Source organism: Lissotriton helveticus, chromosome 7, assembly GCF_964261635.1.
Source record: "Lissotriton helveticus chromosome 7, aLisHel1.1, whole genome shotgun sequence".
Taxonomy (NCBI): Eukaryota; Metazoa; Chordata; class Amphibia; order Caudata; family Salamandridae; genus Lissotriton; species Lissotriton helveticus.
In genome coordinates this window covers 971,475,739-971,494,165 of record NC_136068.1, presented here as the reverse complement: position 1 = coordinate 971,494,165, position 18,427 = coordinate 971,475,739, and the positions used below count along the sequence as shown (strand labels likewise).

The 18,427-nt window shown below is 43.6% G+C and overlaps 1 protein-coding gene across 2 annotated transcripts in view; it reads left to right on the top strand.

The window, feature by feature from the left end:
* Nucleotides 1–531: 531 nt before the first annotated feature.
* FLT4 (fms related receptor tyrosine kinase 4) overlaps nt 532–18,427 on the top strand; it is a 476,277-nt gene continuing 458,381 nt past the window's right edge. For both annotated transcript variants that reach the window (XM_078653565.1, XM_078653564.1), the window contains exon 1: nt 532–1,385. In XM_078653565.1, the coding sequence (XP_078509691.1) occupies nt 1,328–1,385 (58 nt within the window). In that variant the 5' untranslated portion in view covers nt 532–1,327. The remainder of the gene's footprint in view (nt 1,386–18,427) is intronic.

Here is an 18,427-nt window from a genome sequence, read left to right as displayed (position 1 = left end):
TTTAGTGAAAAAGCAAACCAATACACATTGATGTTGCCCTTCGGTGAATGCATATCCTTAAACACTCTATTAGTGATCTCTGTTAAATATTTTTTTTAATAAACATTGACCCAGTGTGTCTAGATATAGGAATATTGCATCTTAAAGATGCCACTGAACCACATTTTCGCAAAAGAAGTCTCCGCCTACCAACTCATTCACGTCCTTCCCTTTCCCAAACAGCGCATTTAAAGTCGTTTGCTCCTTTGTTACAATTACTAGTTTAGTAAAAAAAAAACTGGATTTTTTTAGAACCCTAATAATATTAACCTGCACCCCACAGTTGGACAAATGTTCCAGCACCACCGGTCCCTCTGATGGGGCTGCCCACTCCCAGAAAGTGTCATCGCTCCCCTACTGCGCCTCAGACCTCCCCCGACTCTGTTCCGGGTGGAAGTACATGGACAGCAGCCAGAGGAAAAGGAAACCGGACGGGCTCCGTTCTAGGCTGGAAAAAAGAGTTTCCTCCAAAAGCGAAGAGCGCTCAGGATCCGCACTGGAGCACACCCTCGCTGAGGGCTGGAGGACAAGAGCTGGACGGGAGAGCCGGGTCACCTTCGAGGCTGGGGCTGCTGTGAACCCTCAGGGTCGGGACCTGCAACTGAGGATCCGGGGCTGTTCCCCGGAGACCTGCCCCCCTCCTGCGGCTGTGAGGTGCACCTCGCACGGACGAGCTCCGTGGCAGCCCTGCCAGCTCCTGGACAGAGCCCGGAGCAGGATACATCCGGAGACCCCGCCATGGACACCTAGGACTCCCCGCTGACCCCGCAGAGATACCCCCTCACCGCAGCTGGAGATGCACGCACTCACCGCCCACTCCCCTCCCTGGTTCAAACTCTGCCATCCCCTTACCCAGCTGTGAGTGTGGCAGGACCCCTGGATATCCGCGCAGAGCCCACTCACCCACCGCTGAGGAGTACCCTGCTGAGTGAACGCCCACCCCCGCGGTGCCACGGGCTCAGCTCAGTGGCTGGACCCTGCATCCTTGGCTTCAAGCATCCCTCCTCTTTACAGAGAGCCTCTTGAGCCCGCTCCCCCTCTGACCCGGCCGCGAGCTCTGCTCCGAGGGCACGCGCCGGCAGACCCCTGCGGAGATCACCTGCGCACCCTCATCACTCCCTGAGGATCCCCGCTCCCTAAAGGCCAAGCTCCACCTCAGACGTCTGCCCCGGCCTGGGCTAGCAACCAGAACCACCGAGGCTCCACAAACACACCTGTCCAACCCCTTCCGCGCCAACCCACCACCCTCACCTTCTGGAGACCGCATCCCCCCGGACTCTGCCTGGAAATGAAGCGGCCGCGCCCCCTGCCGGCCGCAGTGTGCCTTGGCGTCGCTCTTCTGACAGGTAAGCGGGGTCAGAATGAAAATGAAGTCAAATGTGTTTCAGGCGCAGAAGGGTTCACTGTGGGGTCCCGGACTCTGCCTGCAGGACTGGCGCGGCTGTATCCAGCACTTACGAGGGTAGGCACGCAGTACCTGCACTTCTTTAACCTGAAAGAGGGAACTCAGGAACCTCTCAGCTGGAGGCCATCAATTGATAGCAGAGTACCGGCACTGCCCTGTACTGTAGCAAGTAAATACGCCAGGGCACCGAGTAGTACCCTCTGTATACGTGTGAAACGGCGGCCGGAAGGGCATTTTAAGAGTCCGGCGTTGCGGAAGGTGCCGTCTTTTTTATATTAATTGGCTATTGGCTGAATGGGGGCCCGCTGAGAGGCACAGAGCCCCCCCCCCCCCCTTGCGCCGCAAGAGCCTGCAATATGCCCCCTGAGTAAAAGGTAGCATTTTTCGGCAGGGATTGAAGAAGACAGGTACTGTTCACCTGTGAAGTACCCGCGCTGTGAATGTACGAGAGACAAGTTACTGTTTTCGATACTGGCAGGGCCGTTTCAGCTGCTCATTCTTAAAATGAGCCCCGTATAGTAATGGCCCCGGGGAGAAGTCCACCTGTGGAGGGCAGACATGCAGAATATGTACAAGTGCCAGCAATAAAGAGCCCGATCTTGAAAATGCAATTGAGAAAATTGAATTAAGATGTGAGGCTCCCCTGCGTAAGATTTGGACATAAGGGTAGTCTATAGGCACTGCAATAGGTTGGCGGTGGCCTCTCTAAAAGGGTCTTGGGGGTCTTTTCTGTCCCATCCTTATATTAACCAGCCCTGTTTCCTTTTAGTGAGTTAATTGAGCAGAATATCTAAAAAGGTGCATTGTGTGCTCTTTCAAAATCCCTCAGAACAGGGCTTGTGATAGTGTAAACTGCACAAACACAGAGTAATTTTCCCAGGAGTGTAGTATACTTTTACTCCAACAGTGGCGCCCACCGACCAGTGCAAAAACGACAATTGGACCGAGTGACAATTTCATAAATTACATTTTGCATTACTCAGTTGGTGTCAATACTGGTGCAAAATAGACCAGCTCTGGTGACGCAGATTACATAATCACTGTTTATGCGCAGTGCAATTGTGCACAGATTGAGGAGTGCAAATGTGGCATACGCACTGACCGACGGGTACCACACATGACGCAGAGGCTATTTTTGCTAATCAACGCAGACTTGTGCTGCGCCCGTTTTAAAGGTGCGTGATCGGGCAACAGAGCCTGTGTCCCTCTAGCTGGAAGAAGAGTAGTTTACACGTGGAGTGCGTCCAGTACCCTGGAGCCGCCAATCAGTTCGGCCATACTTTCTAAGGGCCTGGCTACCAATAGTGCAATGGGTGCAGTGGTACCAAGACCCGGAGGCGTGAGTGGGTTTTATGCAACCAACTTGAGGGCGTTTTTCACTGACAAAGTTGATCCACGAGGGCCCGGGTTCCTTGACAACATTAGAGCCCGCAGCCTGGCTACACCACTGGCCCCCTGCGTCGCCTGAATTATTATATTCTTAATTTGTATTTGCTTGTGGTTGAAAAGTCGCAGCGCGCTCTAAAACATGCTGGAATTGCGACATGTTCCATTGTATGAGCACGCAGCCACAAACCGCGGGGGCTGATGGGATGGAAGGAACAGTGTCAGCAGTGGCCGATGGATGGCAGCGCGTGGCTGATGGGTGGCAGCGCGTGGCCGATGGGTGGCAGCGCGTGGCCGATGGGTGGCAGCGCGTGGCTCCAGTGGGCGCGCGGTGATTGGCGTGTTCGAAGGTGCGTGGCATCGAGGGCTGAGGCTAGATGGGAGGTTGGCGTTTCGGGGGTTAGGGCGGGACACAGAAGGTTTCATGATATTTCCTCACATTCATGCTTGACACACCGCCTGCTTTCCGTCATGTGACGCAGGTGAACCTCTGGGCATGAGAAGGAGCTGAGCAGGGTGTTTGTGTGCGTAGGGGAGGGGTGAATACGGGGGAGTAAAAGAGGTGAATGCCCTTTATGAATGAAATAACGTCAACGCATATTAAGGTTAACGGGCTCTCTATATTATGACCAGAACTGCTGGTGGCAGGCCCGTTCCTTCGAGGAACACTTCTGAGTCTGTGTACACTCAACTGTCAGGCAGAAAGTCTGGCCTTGCTCACCGACTGTGCCCTCAATATATCATATTTATTCACTATTTACATAGAGGGCACTGGAACTACAGTGGCCTTTTAGCACTTAAATAACAGGTGTTGTCCAACTAACGAGGTCGTTTAGACCTGTGTGGTGACTGGGCCCTAGCCTAGTCCTCAAAGTTATGTGTATATGTATTTTTCTAGCACCATGCACAATGCAAAACTCAGTTGCTTCTAGGCTCTTGAGCATGAAACCGGTTTACATAGTGATGGTTGCATTTGAATACAGCTGAGCTGGTCTGTTTGGTTACAATGGCCGCATCCAACCACCGTCAATGAGCCCAGCTATAAAAGTGGCCAGGTCAGACTGTGGCTACAGTGGTCAGGAGTCAGGACTCCGTCCATGCAGTGCCGTGGCCAGGCAGTCATGATTGCACTGACAGGCACCAGTAGAAAACTGACCAAGCATATTAGCCGACACAGAGGCGAGGCACATGCAGGCAACATACACGGTAAACAGGTTCGTGGTGGCTGCCCTTTTCAGCGGGTGAACTGATTGTGGTCACGCTGTCTGTGTCCAGATGGTATTCACGGGGTAGGGGCATGGGCAGAAACCAGAGGAGGATGGGTGGGTGTATGCGCTCTTCCGACCCATGGTTCAGGCTACCAGCAGCTCTAGTTCCATCATGCGTTCGCTGCAAGCTCCCCAGCCTGGGGTGTTGGGCAAGACCGAGCAGACAGAGATGGCTTTCAGAAGGTGGCCTTCATTCTGGAAGCATTCGAAAGGTGTAGAGTATGCCGCTCTGCTCTCTTGGGACTAAACTCCAGATGGCCACATGGACCCATAGGCTACATCCACAATCTAAGTGTTTACATAAATCCACAAAAGCAGCCCGGCCTTGGCCAGGAATGGTAAAGCTGAAGGTTAAGGAGGACCATTAGATGCAGCTGAATCTGGGGCAATGGGTGGATCTTCTGCATGGTTGCCTTTACCATCACTACTCCCTATGAAGTTTAGTAGTGTTAAGTACTAGAACAACTTGATATAGATCCCCAGTCTGTCAATACCTTTCTGCTGTTTTTTAACTTTTTGCAGGCTAACTGTGTCTCAGAGAAGCCGGAAGTGATTTTAAAGTGACATGTTAGTGCTGTATAAAACGACCAAACAAACTTAGGGGCTTATTTACAATACCCTTGCAAAGCAGGTGAGTCACTTTTAATAAGGGAAAAAGTGACGTACAAGCAGCACAAGAGGCTTGTAAATAGGACCTTTAGAGATTAAGAACAGATCTCTGTAGCAAATGCTCAACTCACTGAGCTGTCTTTCAAAATTATCAAAACATTTCAAGCACAATGTTACTATATAATAACACCAATAGTTTATTCAAGTGTTAATGTTAACGAGTTTGGACCTTAACAAAATGGGTTTAGTCTTCAACATCAATGTGAAACGTATGAGAACAGGGCTGGAGTAAAGTGGGAAAGAAGTAGTGGCATAAAAATAGCAGTTCTATGTTATGAAAACGAATTGTTTGTGCAACAGTTACTGGCGTCTCATGTTCAGAGCACTTTGTTATTTATTTGCGTGTTTTTTGGTTTGCATGACAGTTGGTCTGTTCGTTTATTTAGCTGGTATTTAGTTAGTTTTTTAGTTGGTTTATTTATAAGTTTATCTGTCAATTTTACCATTGTATTGTTTGTTGACTTTTAAGCTGATTTGGCTGTTTATTCGTTTCTTTGTTTCCTGGTTAGTTACCGGTTTGATCCATTATTTTTCTTAGTTGTTTATTTGTTGATTATTTGTATTTGTCACCTTGATTGTTGTGATGTTTGTTGGTTTGCTTGCTACTCAGTTTGGTTGTTAGGTTGTATGTTTAGTACTTTGTATTTTTACTATATTCTTTGGTGTTTCTGGTTTGTTTATTGTCTTGTTTTTACCTGTGTTTGTTGCTTTGTTGGCTGCTTTATGTGATGCTTTGTAGCTGCATTTGTCTCTTTGATTATTGCGTTCTTTCTTGCTTTCCTGTCTTCTATGTTTGGTTTTAGAGTCGTTTTACTTTATTTCGGGATTCCTTGGTTTTTTTGGTGGGTTGTTTTGATACCTTGTTTTTTCTGTTTTTGTTGCCTTGTTGGTTGCTTAGTTGGTATCCTTGTTAGGGGACTTTTGCGAGCTTCGTTCATTGCTTTCTTTTCATATGTAACTTATGTAACAACATCAAATCTACAAAACAACAGATCAATATACACAATGGTCATTTTATAATAGGCTATGCAGACACAGCTGGAAAGTAGGGATCATTGAGAGAGAGCTTGATTTGTCTTGAAATTGAAAAGGGAAGGTTGCTGTGTTTAGGTTTACTCAGCGGGTCTCGTGTGGGCGATCGAGTGGGGTCTGCAAGGATCTGTTAACTTTTTGTTTCATTCATCCCTTTGCGTGCTGAGTTGCATTATTTATGTTCTTACAATTGTTGCTTTGTGCATTGTTTTGTTTTTCTTTTGCTCGTTAACTTGTTTTTTTAAGTGCGTTGAGTTGGTTGTTTATTTTTGCCTATTTTTTTTGTTTGTTGCATTGTTGGTTGTTTTGTCTGTTGGTTTGTTTCATGTTTTGTTAACACGTTGCCTATTGCTTTATTTGTAGTTCCTTTGTTACGTATTCTGTACACCGACATACCAGTTACAGCCAATTAAGAACACTTCATAAACCATAGAAACATCAAAGAACAACTGCATTTCTGACTAAGAGAACAATTAGTATCCTTCCCTGATCATAAGCACTCGTCACAGAAAGGCACTGTGCCAATGTATATAAGTAGCAGAGTCCACGTTGCGCCTGGGATTTCCTGCAAATGTAGGCCAGCACTAGCCTAGTAAGGCCTCCCTTGGTAGTGAAATGACTTCTTCCTTTATTACCAGTGGAGTGGTATCTAAGGTAATCAGTTATAACGATGACACTGCTCAGTGGCAAGAGTGTGCAAACCCTCCTGCTGTTTCTTTCTCGTGGTGGAAACTCTACACATAAAAGATAGGACAGGCCTATTTTTTTATGTGCGGAGTCTCCGCCAGGAGTGTGGATACTCTGCAGTCGTAAAGACACTACTAGTGGAATTTGTTCGTAAAGACCCCAAAAATCATAAACTTACACTAAAGTGTAAGTTTACCTTTGTGAATCAGGCCCATGAAGTATTATCTTGTACCTCCAGTAAGTCTCCAGTACATCATGGGGTACCGCAGGGCTCTGCGATTAGTCCCAATCTTTTTAATATCTATTTACAGCCCCTGTTCCCCATTATTAAATCTTTTGGCATTGACCTGGTCAACTATGCTGACAACACTCAACTGGTGATTTCCCTGGAGGGGAAACAAGCAGTATCCATGGAGACGTTCCAGGAGTGTATGCGTGAGACTGCTGGATGGCTTAGGAGAAACTCAATACAATTCAGTGGGGGGAAAACAGAGGTGTTATACTGCCCCACGGCCAAAACGTCCCAGCATCTACCTCTGGAGTTTAGGCTCACTCCCTCGGAGGAGCCTCTGGTTCCAGTCAATACGGTGCGCAATCTGGGAGTTCTGGTGGACGGTAACCTCCAAATGGAGTCGCAGGCCAACAAAACTGTTAGCGTGTGATTTTCTTTAATGCGCATGCTACGACAGATTCTTCCGCTACTCCCAAAAGACTCGCGCTCCCTTGTAGTGAGGAATATAGTGCTGAGTAGGCTGGACTACTGCAACTCCCTGTATCTGGGAGCACCGCAATACATCTTTCAGGGGTTGCAGAGAGTCCAGTCTATGGCAGCAAAGATGTTGTTAAATAGGCAATGTGGGTCCTCTACAACCTTGGCTCTGATAGACCTTCACTGGTTGCCTATTAAGGAAAGGGTTCACTTTAAATCACTTAGTATTATTTATAGAGCAGTACACGACATGGGTCCTGTCCCATTGCAAGAAAAGTTCACCCGGTACAATCCCAAGAGGCAGCTCCACTCCTCCAGTGCAAATCTGCTGACGACTACCAGATTTAGGCACTCCAGGATGGGGGGAGGGCTTTCAGTGTGGCAGCCGCTCACCTATGGAACGAGCTGCCCCAGAACATCAGACAAGCCAACTCCTTGGCCCAGTTCAGAAAGAGCCTGAAAACTTGGCTCTTTCCTAGGACCGATTTTTTAGCCCTGTCCCCGCTGTCATTGTGGTCTATGTTTATGTTGGTTTTATTTAAGTCTGAATGCCAGGATACCCGTAGGGTGGCAGTATGCGCTATATAAGAACTTAATTCAATTCAATTCAATTCACTCTTGCTTCACTCACGTTTGGCATGCTGATAGGTGCATTGTTACATAACAATTTTCAAGATATACAGATCTCTGCTACATTGCGTCATGTTTGCTCTCATTACTATATTCTTTCCTTACTCTTTAGCACTCTGATGCTCTTTTGTGATGCCTTTTCTGATTCCTGTTGTACCTTAATATACATTAAGGATAAAAAAAAACATGTGTCATACAGAACAGGAGTTGTATTAAATGCAAGGCCACCAGTGCCCCTTAGTTTATCATTTTATTACAGCTCATCATAAACTGATTTCAAGTGGCAAGTTGTTGAGTAAGCAAGAAACCACTTCGTGGTGGTGACACACAGAAGGTGATAAACAAACCTGAATGTAAATGGCTGTCTAATTCAAATTCTATTATGAACAGTCTTAATGGTGTAATAAACATTTATTTCTGCCCTTCATATATACATTGTGAACCGTGGTAGGAATCTCCAGGCTCCTCTTTTGTCCCTTTCCATCATATTAAGTATCTTTTTCATTATGCTGACAAAAATCCTTGTTTAATAAGATGATTGATAAAGATGATAATATAGGCTGCGTTAAGTCTTCCTTTAATTTCTAAAGGTCTTTTCATACCTGTTTCTTTTCGGAAAACATAATTTTTAATACACTCGTCGAAATTTCCTTAATTCAATTACAAGTCATACTCTTCTTCAGTTATGTCCTTTCTGAAAAAAAATCTCAGATTTTACTTCACACCATACATGTGTCGCCACTTTTAAATGTTCCTCTTTGGGTAGCACACGCTCTTCCACACTTTAAAGCAGGAGGACAATGTAGATTGATGGTGTCTCCCTTGTTACTGCCTCTTGAGGCATAACACAATCTGACTAAAAATCATATACATTCCTAACTGACATACTATCTTATACTGCCTGATGATTTGTGAACATTCCACAGTTTTTATGAGGCGAACACCGTGCCTTCATACATTATTTTTAGGTCGAGCCTAGGCAGCGCATGCGCTGCTCTGCGAGGCATGCTGTATTCGAGTATGGATTTGAAGGTCCACCCACTTTCTGCCCATATTTTTCATTGGCTTGTGCCATTGTCCTTAGTGAATGCTTGCTTCTGAATCGCTAATAGGCTTGTTAGTCCCTCCTTAGTACCGCCTTGCCTTTATTTGTAACCTCCTATGAGGACTGGCTCTTTTACTTCTGTTGTTACACAGTATGTCTTATTTAGTCTGTAAGCACTATTTTCTTTAATGAGTTTCTCCTACTGCAGACACGACATGCTTTCCTGCAACATTTAGTGCGCCATGCGCATTTTCACTTTCCAAGCAGCCCGAGACAATGGCTGCTTCTTTGAAATGCAATAGGTCTCGCATTTACAAGAGTTTGAGCTATTAGTATTGTAAATGACAAGGCTTTTTTATTTTTGTGTTAATTATCAAAACAGATAAATAAAAGGCATTGCCATTTACAATGCCATTAGCTTAAACTTTCACAAATGCGAGACCTATTGCATTGCAAATGCTTGTTTCTCTCATCCAAATAGGTGTGTTCTAGAGGCCTGCCAATTCTTTTCTGTCACTTCCTATTCATTCACTTTGGCTCCTCGCTCTTGATCCACACACCAATTTCTGAACTTTCTATGAGGAGATAAACTGTTTTTTCATCATAGGCATTGGGGATCAGCTGACCTGCTTACTCTTCTTCTGGTCAATTTTGTACATTTTTTGTACACCATGTTTTTTTCCACCTTTGCTGACATTTTATCTTCAAACAAACTTTTTAACGTACTATTTTCCGTGATTTCTTTCACAACATTGTGTTGCTGCTTTATTCTCCTTTCGTCTGTATGATGACCCTTGATTTATGCGGAGTGCCTGAAAATGATTGATTCTCGGCTTTCTTTGATTTTTTTGCATCAGTCTAGCATGGGTCATAACTTTGCTACTTCGCACAATGTATTGTTGCTGAAATTATTAAACAAATCAGCTGAATTCATTTATATATATATATCAACGTATAGGTTTTTGATTACTTGTGTTTGTTAGGCCTTTCCCTCTTTTTAAATGTTAATGTATAAAGAATGTTAGTACTACATTTTGACTCCTGTATTCATTTCACTTATTGCATTAAATGTTCACCTCTTTCAGTCAATGTTGCATGAAAACTCCTTTATGAGTTTGAGTCACACTCTACTGAAAGTTGCCTAAAAAGTCAATAAAACCTTGTAGACACCATTGTGCTCTGGCCAGTAATTGATCATTTGATCAGTACAGAAAACTGCGGCACAATCTTAGGTCTTGAAATGGTATCAAACTAGAAAACATTTTCGGGCATTGCTGTGCATGTTATCAGAAATCCTTCCAGTAAGTACATAGACCAAAGCTACGTAATGTGTTGGTTCTTACTACTGTGTAAACATTTGCTGCATTATAAGCCTTGAAGCATATGGATTCCCCTTTGTGGGCTTGGATCACACTATTTTAACTAGCCTTTTTAGGTATTTATTGCAGTTTTATATATCCTGGTCCAAGGGCATTAGAGTGCTTTCCTTAACCACCAGAATATGTTACAGATTTTTTAGGCATTGGGGAGATTAAGTGATTTGCCCAGAATCACAGAATGTTGAGCTGAGGCTGGGATTCGCCTCTTCTAAAGTCAACAGCTCTGGCTGCAAGGCCGCATCTCCTCTCCTGAAGTGACAATGCCAATAGGCCTAGTTTATGAATAAAAGAGACCTTTTCATTGATTAGTTAGGCGCTCAGTTGGTCATCATACATGCACCCTGTCACTCATCTCCTGAAGTGACAATGCCAATAGGCCTAGTTTATGAATAAAAGAGACCTTTTCATTGATTGGTTAGGCGCTCAGTTGGTCATCATACATGCACCCTGTCACTCATCTTTTCACTCTTGCATCTATTCATCCATCCACTGACTCATTCTTGAATTCCGCCACCATCATAAGTATGGAAAAAAAAACACACAAACTCAACATAATAAAGATAAATTAAAAGAATAAAACCAGAAAAAAGAAAAGATGCTGCCACCTAACCATGGCAGGCATATACTTGCATTAACAGATACAATTAAACACAGCAGCAAGTGCCCAGCTTGCAATTACATTGTTCATAGTGTACTGTTGTTTTACAGTTCCAGAATGACGTCCACATTAAGAAACAAAGGGCCCGATGTAGGTAATTTAATTTTACCACTTCTTAAATACTGAATCATACCGATTCGGTATTTAAGAAGTGGTAAAATGGAGGGGGCTGTCGGTATTTCAGAATCGGTAAATACCGAATCGTTGAGATTCGGTATTTACCGATTCTGTAAATACCGATTCGGTAATGCCCATTGATTCCTATGGGCATTGAAGCCCATAGGAATCAATGGGCATTACCGAATCGGTATTTACCGATTCGGTAAATACCGATTGCAGCAAGGGTGCAGGGGGTGTCACTTTGACACCCTCTAGCACCCCAAATACAGGCATGTGTGCCATGTGGCACACAGACATGCCCTAAGGGCATGTCTGTCTGTCACATGGCATAGGTGTGCATGCACACATGTGCATGCACACCTGGATTCGGTATTTCACCACCCAATTGGATTGGGTGGTAAAATACCGAATTCTGAAGGCCTGTAGCACTGTAAACAGTGCGACCTACATCTGGAATTTACCGAATCGGTAAAATTACCGATTCGGTATTTTACAGAATCGGTAAATTTACAGATTCTGTAAATTTACCGATTGTGCAAAATATTGGCCCCTACATCTCAATCACCAAATACCGGTCGGTAACGGCCAAATTCGGCCGTTACCGACCGGTATTTGGTGACCTACATCGGGCCCAAAGTGTTGCCTATCTGGTAAAGCAGTAATACACAATGCACAGTACCATTCCAAAATGGTCACCTAGTTTAGAGGCTGTGGCTGGGAGGGATGCAGGAATGAGCACAAGCTAGCTGCCCGTTAGCACTGTCTGAGGTACTCTAGCGTGTTCTAGAAAATGAATCGAGGAGAAAGAGAAAAATGAAAGGGGACGTATAAATAGAAGACATGGAAAATGGAAAGTCTTCTACCTCGCTGGTTTGCAACTGGGGTAATCAACACCAAATGGTAATCTTTGAGATTTCAAGCAACAAAATACAAGTCAGCAGGCTTTAACATGGTGCAAATACAATTTGCCCTTAAAATCCTAATAATTTTAACATATGCATTTCTTAATAAATAAATCGGGGACTACTGCTTTTGTTATGACACTTCTTAATTAACAGATGAGAACTATGACACCTGAAATAACGTTTGCTGATAAACCAATCAGGCCAATAGCCCTTATCATTGCTTTCCACCAGAATCACCTCAAGGTTATTATGTTTAGCATAGGTTTCCCACAAGGTAAGCAGTAGGTATACCATAATTAAGTTACAAATATGTAGAAAATTACAGTCGTCAAAAAAAAACTCTCCCCAGAGAGCCAGATACATATTTTATCCTCATAATTTGATTGAGTGGGTCCCCAACACCAAAACCCTTGCCCACTACGTTAACCTATGAGATCTCATGTAATAAATTGCATGCCATCAGGCTTTAAGCTTTAGCACAGTGTAATAACCTCAGTCCTTTAAAGTCTATTGCCTTTAACATATGCTTTTAAATAAGTAAGCAGGCGTACTGGATTTTTCATAACTTTTCATAATAAACAGATCAAACCTATGGAATCTGACAGACCTTTCTCCATGAACGAGTAAAACCCATAACCTTTTCCACTGGTTTGACAAAACCAGCACAGGCCTATTGGAGTGCACATCAGCTGGAAAGCCAACATGCATACAGTTAGAAAGTTACAATATGGACCAAACTACAGTTGTCAAAACAATATATATTCCCTCTCAAAACAGGATACAATTAATCATTTACTCCCAGGGTTTCTCAGAATGAGTGACCAACACGAAAACCCTTGGTGACTGCCGTAGTTTGCGATATTACATGTAACAAAATATCCATTATAACACAGCGTGATAATAATCCACAGTTAAAAGCCTACTGGCTTTAACAAATGCTTTTAAAAATAAATAAGTCAGGCCTATACATCTCATGCTGCTCCTCTGCAAAATGCCACCAGGTAATCATTTAATTTAAATACATCTATCCACAAACATCTTCCTACAGCTCTAAAAACACTCATGGCTTTCAAAGTAAGACTAAAGTGTGTTCCTTTGCCTTCCAAAATGTTTTCAAGTTCTCCCACTACATGCGCGAGAAGCATGTTCGATCTTGTGCTTTTTCTTTGCATTCATGTGCCGGCTGCAATTATAATTGAACAAATACTAAACTTACCACGATGCAAAGATAACTCAGGACTCAATGAGCTTTGCATGCCTCACAACTTGTTCTTCGGAAGCACAACGCCCGACATCGCATTGCTATCCCTGCTGCACAAGTCCTAAAGGTCTCATGATACATATCATCTCCTGCCCCCAGCGTACGACTTTTTCCCTGTGCCCCTGGGGCCCTGTATCCCCACTAACATCTGTACACGGCTGTCAGTTTGTGTATATGGGTGCTGATTGGTCTGTGTAAATAAGTGTGTGCGTGCGGGCAGGCGTGTGTGTGTGTGTGTGTGGCAGTGGTCAAAGTGGGCTGGATCTGAGGGGTACGACGTGCCCATACTTTTCTAATTTAAGAAAAACAGTCCCCCTACTTTTGTGAAAAAAAGAAATGTCGGAGGAGTGTTAGTTTGGAGACTTGAAATGCTTGGAATGAAACGTAAAGCAGGGAGTCTCCTCAGCTGTGAACACAAGGGAGGGGCAGACGGCTGAGCAAGCCTTCTTGCCGGGGTGCGTGCTTCCCTGGAAGAAATGTAAATGTGCACAACTGGCTAAGGTGCAAATGTAATGGGTGCTTGGAAGCGGGTATTGGCTTTAATCGATGGAATCACTTCAAGCTTCCTGAGGACACAGAATTTTGTTTTTGGAGTGGTATTGCAAGGGAGTTACCAGCTGAGCTGTGGAGTGTGCTTTTAATTGACAGTTATAAACAATTTGAACTAAATACAGTCTGGTATTACTAAAATCTATATTTTGTAAGCACTGTATCTTAAATCTGTTTGTGCTTTATGTAGCAGCCTATCTAATACTCTGTGTGATCCAAGTTTAAAATAACGACTTACATGTTCACAGTGCTTTCGGTCACAGACTGGGACCCCATAGCAGTAAACATAGACAAGTCACTATTCTCCATTGCAGCAATCAGGATTACATTCTGTGGCTCTCTGGTTACAGACACAGACCTCTGCAGTGCATTACCTAATAGACGTTTCATAATGTATGATAGCGCATTTACCACCGATTAACTTAACTTGGAAGTACATTTTATTTAAGCTCTGCATTATTTTATGTGTTGTTATCTGAAGGGAAAAAGACAGAAAAAAGTTACAGATTTTTTTTTAACCACGCCTTGGGCCCCGCCATCACACCGTAAGCGTGCAGCATCACAGTTCCCATACTTTTTTTAATGCACTTCGACCACATATGAGGGGCGTGGTTTCAATACAATCACGGAAGCAAAAACTTTCCAAAAAGGGGAAATTCTCTGGGTATACTCAAGTAAATGGTTTAAGAAACACTTCTCAGGAATCTTCATAGGGATGGGATCAGATTCATGCTTTTTTATCAGTGGTCGAATATGCCCAATTTTTAGGGCATTAGGTACAAATTCCAGGGAGTCATTGACGATGGGCAAACAGTGTGGGATGAGGACATATTGGTGTTATTTAGCAAGCAATGGAAGCAGTGGACAATTGGCAAACTGAGATGGGTTTACTGTGTGCAACACTTTCTTAAGGATAGTGGAAGTAATAGATGGAAATTGCTCCAGGAGGAAAATACATGTTCTGATTCACATATAACTTTTCGTTGTCAGTCAGATGGTGGGGGCATAGATTGAATCAACTCCATTCCTTATTTGCAGCACTTTGTTGGAGAAATTGTCTGCAACTTTTTTTCATCTTGATGCAAACATTTGGTTTTGCAGCATCTGTAATCTGATCATGAAATATTCAGAATTTTTTTAGGTTGATTTCTTGAGTTTTCAAAAAGTTAAACAAGCACTGGCAAAGTAATAATGCTAATAGTGACTGTTCATCTTTATGATTTGAATAGTTATTTTGTTTGTGAATGTGTTTATATGAAGTCATACATTGTATGAAAGCAAACATTGCCTAAAATATATATGTGTGCCTGAGTGTGTATATATACATAATATATATATTTATGTAAAAACACACACCACTTCACTGGTCCCTAGCACTGAAATGGGACTACTTATTGTATAGATGTGCATAGTGTTTAAGAACAGAATGCTGTCACCCTCAGTCAGGTAAGCTAAAAAGTGAAGTGGGCTGACTTGTGCTCCAGGCTGTACGCTGTGGTGGGTGTAAGCAAAAGTGAATGACACTACAGCAGACCAATGGATTAACACCCAAGTGCTCTCTCCGTCGGTACTCCGTGCGTCCCCCCCCCCCCGAATCGGCTCGGAGGGACGCCCGGAGTACTGACGGAGAGAGCTGTGCCCCAACTTACCTGAGCCGTAGCCAGGTGAGGTGAAGCAAATTCCTCCTACCAATTAGCATTACGGAGGATAAACCCTATGCACCTAGGGTTTCCAGGTGATATGGTTGTTAAAATCTATATATATTTTTTTCTTTCTTTCATTGCACCTTTATAATTTCTTTTTTGCAGTAGCGAATAACTGGTCCTGAAGAAGGTAGCGGACAACTCAAGTCCAATGACTGCTGAAAAATGTTGACCTTTAGTTCTATCTAGCAGATATTTGTGTAAACTGCTTTATTCTCTGTTTTTAATATTGGAAGACAGGGAGATATCATTAAAATTATTTTTTTCTCCTATCTCTCCAATTTTATACACATCATTTAGTTCACATCACTTGTTTTTCACTATTCTCTCATGCACTGCAAATCAGTTACCTTTACATACCTGTCCAGATACACCCACACGTACCTGATTTCACTGGTTTATTAGTACCCACTTCAACACACAGTGGCTACAAACATACTCTTCTTGGTGTGAGGAGACCCAGATGATGATAAGGGCGGTATCGGACGGCAACTGATGGGTATATTTCATGCCCTAGAGACATCTGATTGTGCCATATTCACATAGGATAGTCTTCTTCCTCCTTTATAGTTTTAGAACTGTTAATTTCATGCCTAGGACAGGACTATACTAGACCCACAGGCACCTTTTGTTGATTTCTGTCTCTGTTTGGGGCTGTGTCAGAGTGCAGGTCTATAAATATGCCCTAGGACCCACCTCTTATCGTTTGTTATTGATGCTCTGGAAGATCGTCGTATTTTTAGCCAAATTTTGTTCCAAATGTGGGAAGGGAAAGTAGTTTGGAGGTCCGTTTACCAAAGTAATTACCCTTCTGTTTTCTCTCTAGTGAATGGTTGAGGAAGGAAATGTTTATATAATTGCGAAGCAGAGGGGGTAGAAGCTAAAAGTACGAGCAGATTAGATGGGGAATTAGGAGATACAGGAGAAGATGGGAGAGAATCATAAGTATTTTGAATCAGTGTGGTTGAAGAGTTTAACCTCCCATGAAGAGGGTAACGAAAATTGCGCTTGGGCAGAAGCAAAAGAGATAGAAACAGAATCATGAAAAAGTTGAGAGACCCAAAGAAGACCCTTGGAATGCCAAACCTTCCAAAAAAGAGTTTTATTATGGATTTGAATATGATGATTGTACCAAATGGTGGAATGAAAGGATTGATCTTTGGAGGAATGATGGGAAATGAAAATTGGTTGAAAGAGTTTTGCGATATTATTGAAGATAGGAAGGGACAAGGATAATGGTCTACGTGTAAAAGATACGAATTCTCTGAAGGAAAACGGAAGAGGGTAGAGCCTTGCCAGGATATTCGGCCATAAGTTTGGTTGCTTGTAAAACACTTAGCAAATCAGTATACTCTAGAAAATGCATAATGACACCCATGGGTCTGGCAGAGGAAGATGGAAAACAAGGGTTAAGGCCCAAGCACTGTGCTCTTTAGATGTTGAGAGTTGAAGAGTCAGGGAGACCTGGAATTTTCAGAAGTAAGGATTTGAAAAATGTTACAGGGTCTGAACCTACCTGTACCTCCGCCAGACCATATAAGAGCAAATTATTACGCCTATTTTCAAGGTTTTCGATTTGCTTTTTAAGAGACTGAATCTCGGTTTGCATCGGGCGAATTTGGGCCATCTCAACCTGCATAGAGTCAACACGTTGACCCACTTGAACAAGTTTGGTTTCCATGTGTGACCACTTATCCTCCAAAACTTGTAGGCGAGTATTAGTTTTTTCCATGAGAGGACAGAGAGCACAAATTTCATCCAGAAGTAAGTCCAGAGATGTAGGAGGAGGAGAAGTGGCAGGAGATGGAGGATCCTTTTTAACGTGTTTGCCAGATGAGAGAGCGGAAGAAGTTGATGATTTGTATAAAGGTTTTAAAGTTGGAAGTGGAATGTTAGAATAAGCTGAAGTCGGAGCTACTGAAGAGGGTACACGAGCGTTAGAAGAGTCCTCTGTGTTGGATTGAAGAATATCAAAAGGATTATACTCTTTCAGAGGAGATAACGAAGCAGACCGTTGTGTGGAGTGTCGCACTGGCCTTGTTCGCCCCATAAAAATACACAGCTCCTGAATAGAACTAGGGTAATTAAAGTTATTGGAGGAGAATCAAGTTTATGGAAAAGAAGGACGTTGTATGAATGTAAGAAATAACAGTATTGTAGCAAAAATCCTGAGAGAGTATATTCCACAAATAATGTGAGCTTAGTAAAAGTCAGTCAAAAGACATCAGGAAAATACTCTTAAAAACAATGTTACCAAAAAGCTAAAAATCAATGGCCAATTCAAAGCAGTCTATGGTAGCCTCAAAAAATTAAAAATAGTGGAGATAACGAAAATTGCACGGAACAAGTAGCAGAGAAAAAGATCAGTGTGAAAGTTGGCAATTGTAATAACAGGAGCGTAATTCAAATGTTACTCGTGGATAATGAAGGGGGCTCTTTTCCATGACAGTCCATCGGGAATTAGACAAAATGCATATCGTGTATCTAAACGCAGGCTGGAGATGGTGCAGGAAAAAACAAAGAAGCACGTTGCGGCGAGATCCGAGACTCCATGAGGGGACTCAAAATGGCGGGTGCGAGTTCCGTGAAGAAAACGCGCCACACATAATGAGGAGAGCAAAGGGAGTCACACAGCTGGTCACCGGTCGTAGAAAGAAGTTCATCGAAGTCCGGCAGGTTCACAGAGTAAAACTAGTCCGTTCTGACATTCCAGTATGTGGAGAAGAGGGAAGGAGGTCGAAAACCCTCCCGAGCCGCCGCGGAGCGTCAGTGGCGAGCAGCCATCTTCATCCGGCATCAAGCCACGGCCCCCGTACAGGCCCGGACTGGCAATGCCGGGCACCGGGCAATTCCCCGGTCGGCTGCCAGGGGTGGAGGCCGTTTTTTTGTCCGGGGGCCGGTTTTGTTGCTAAAGGCCGATTTTTTGTACACTCAGTACAGTAGCAGTCACTTACCTACTACTGTACTTTGCTGCGTGCCTGC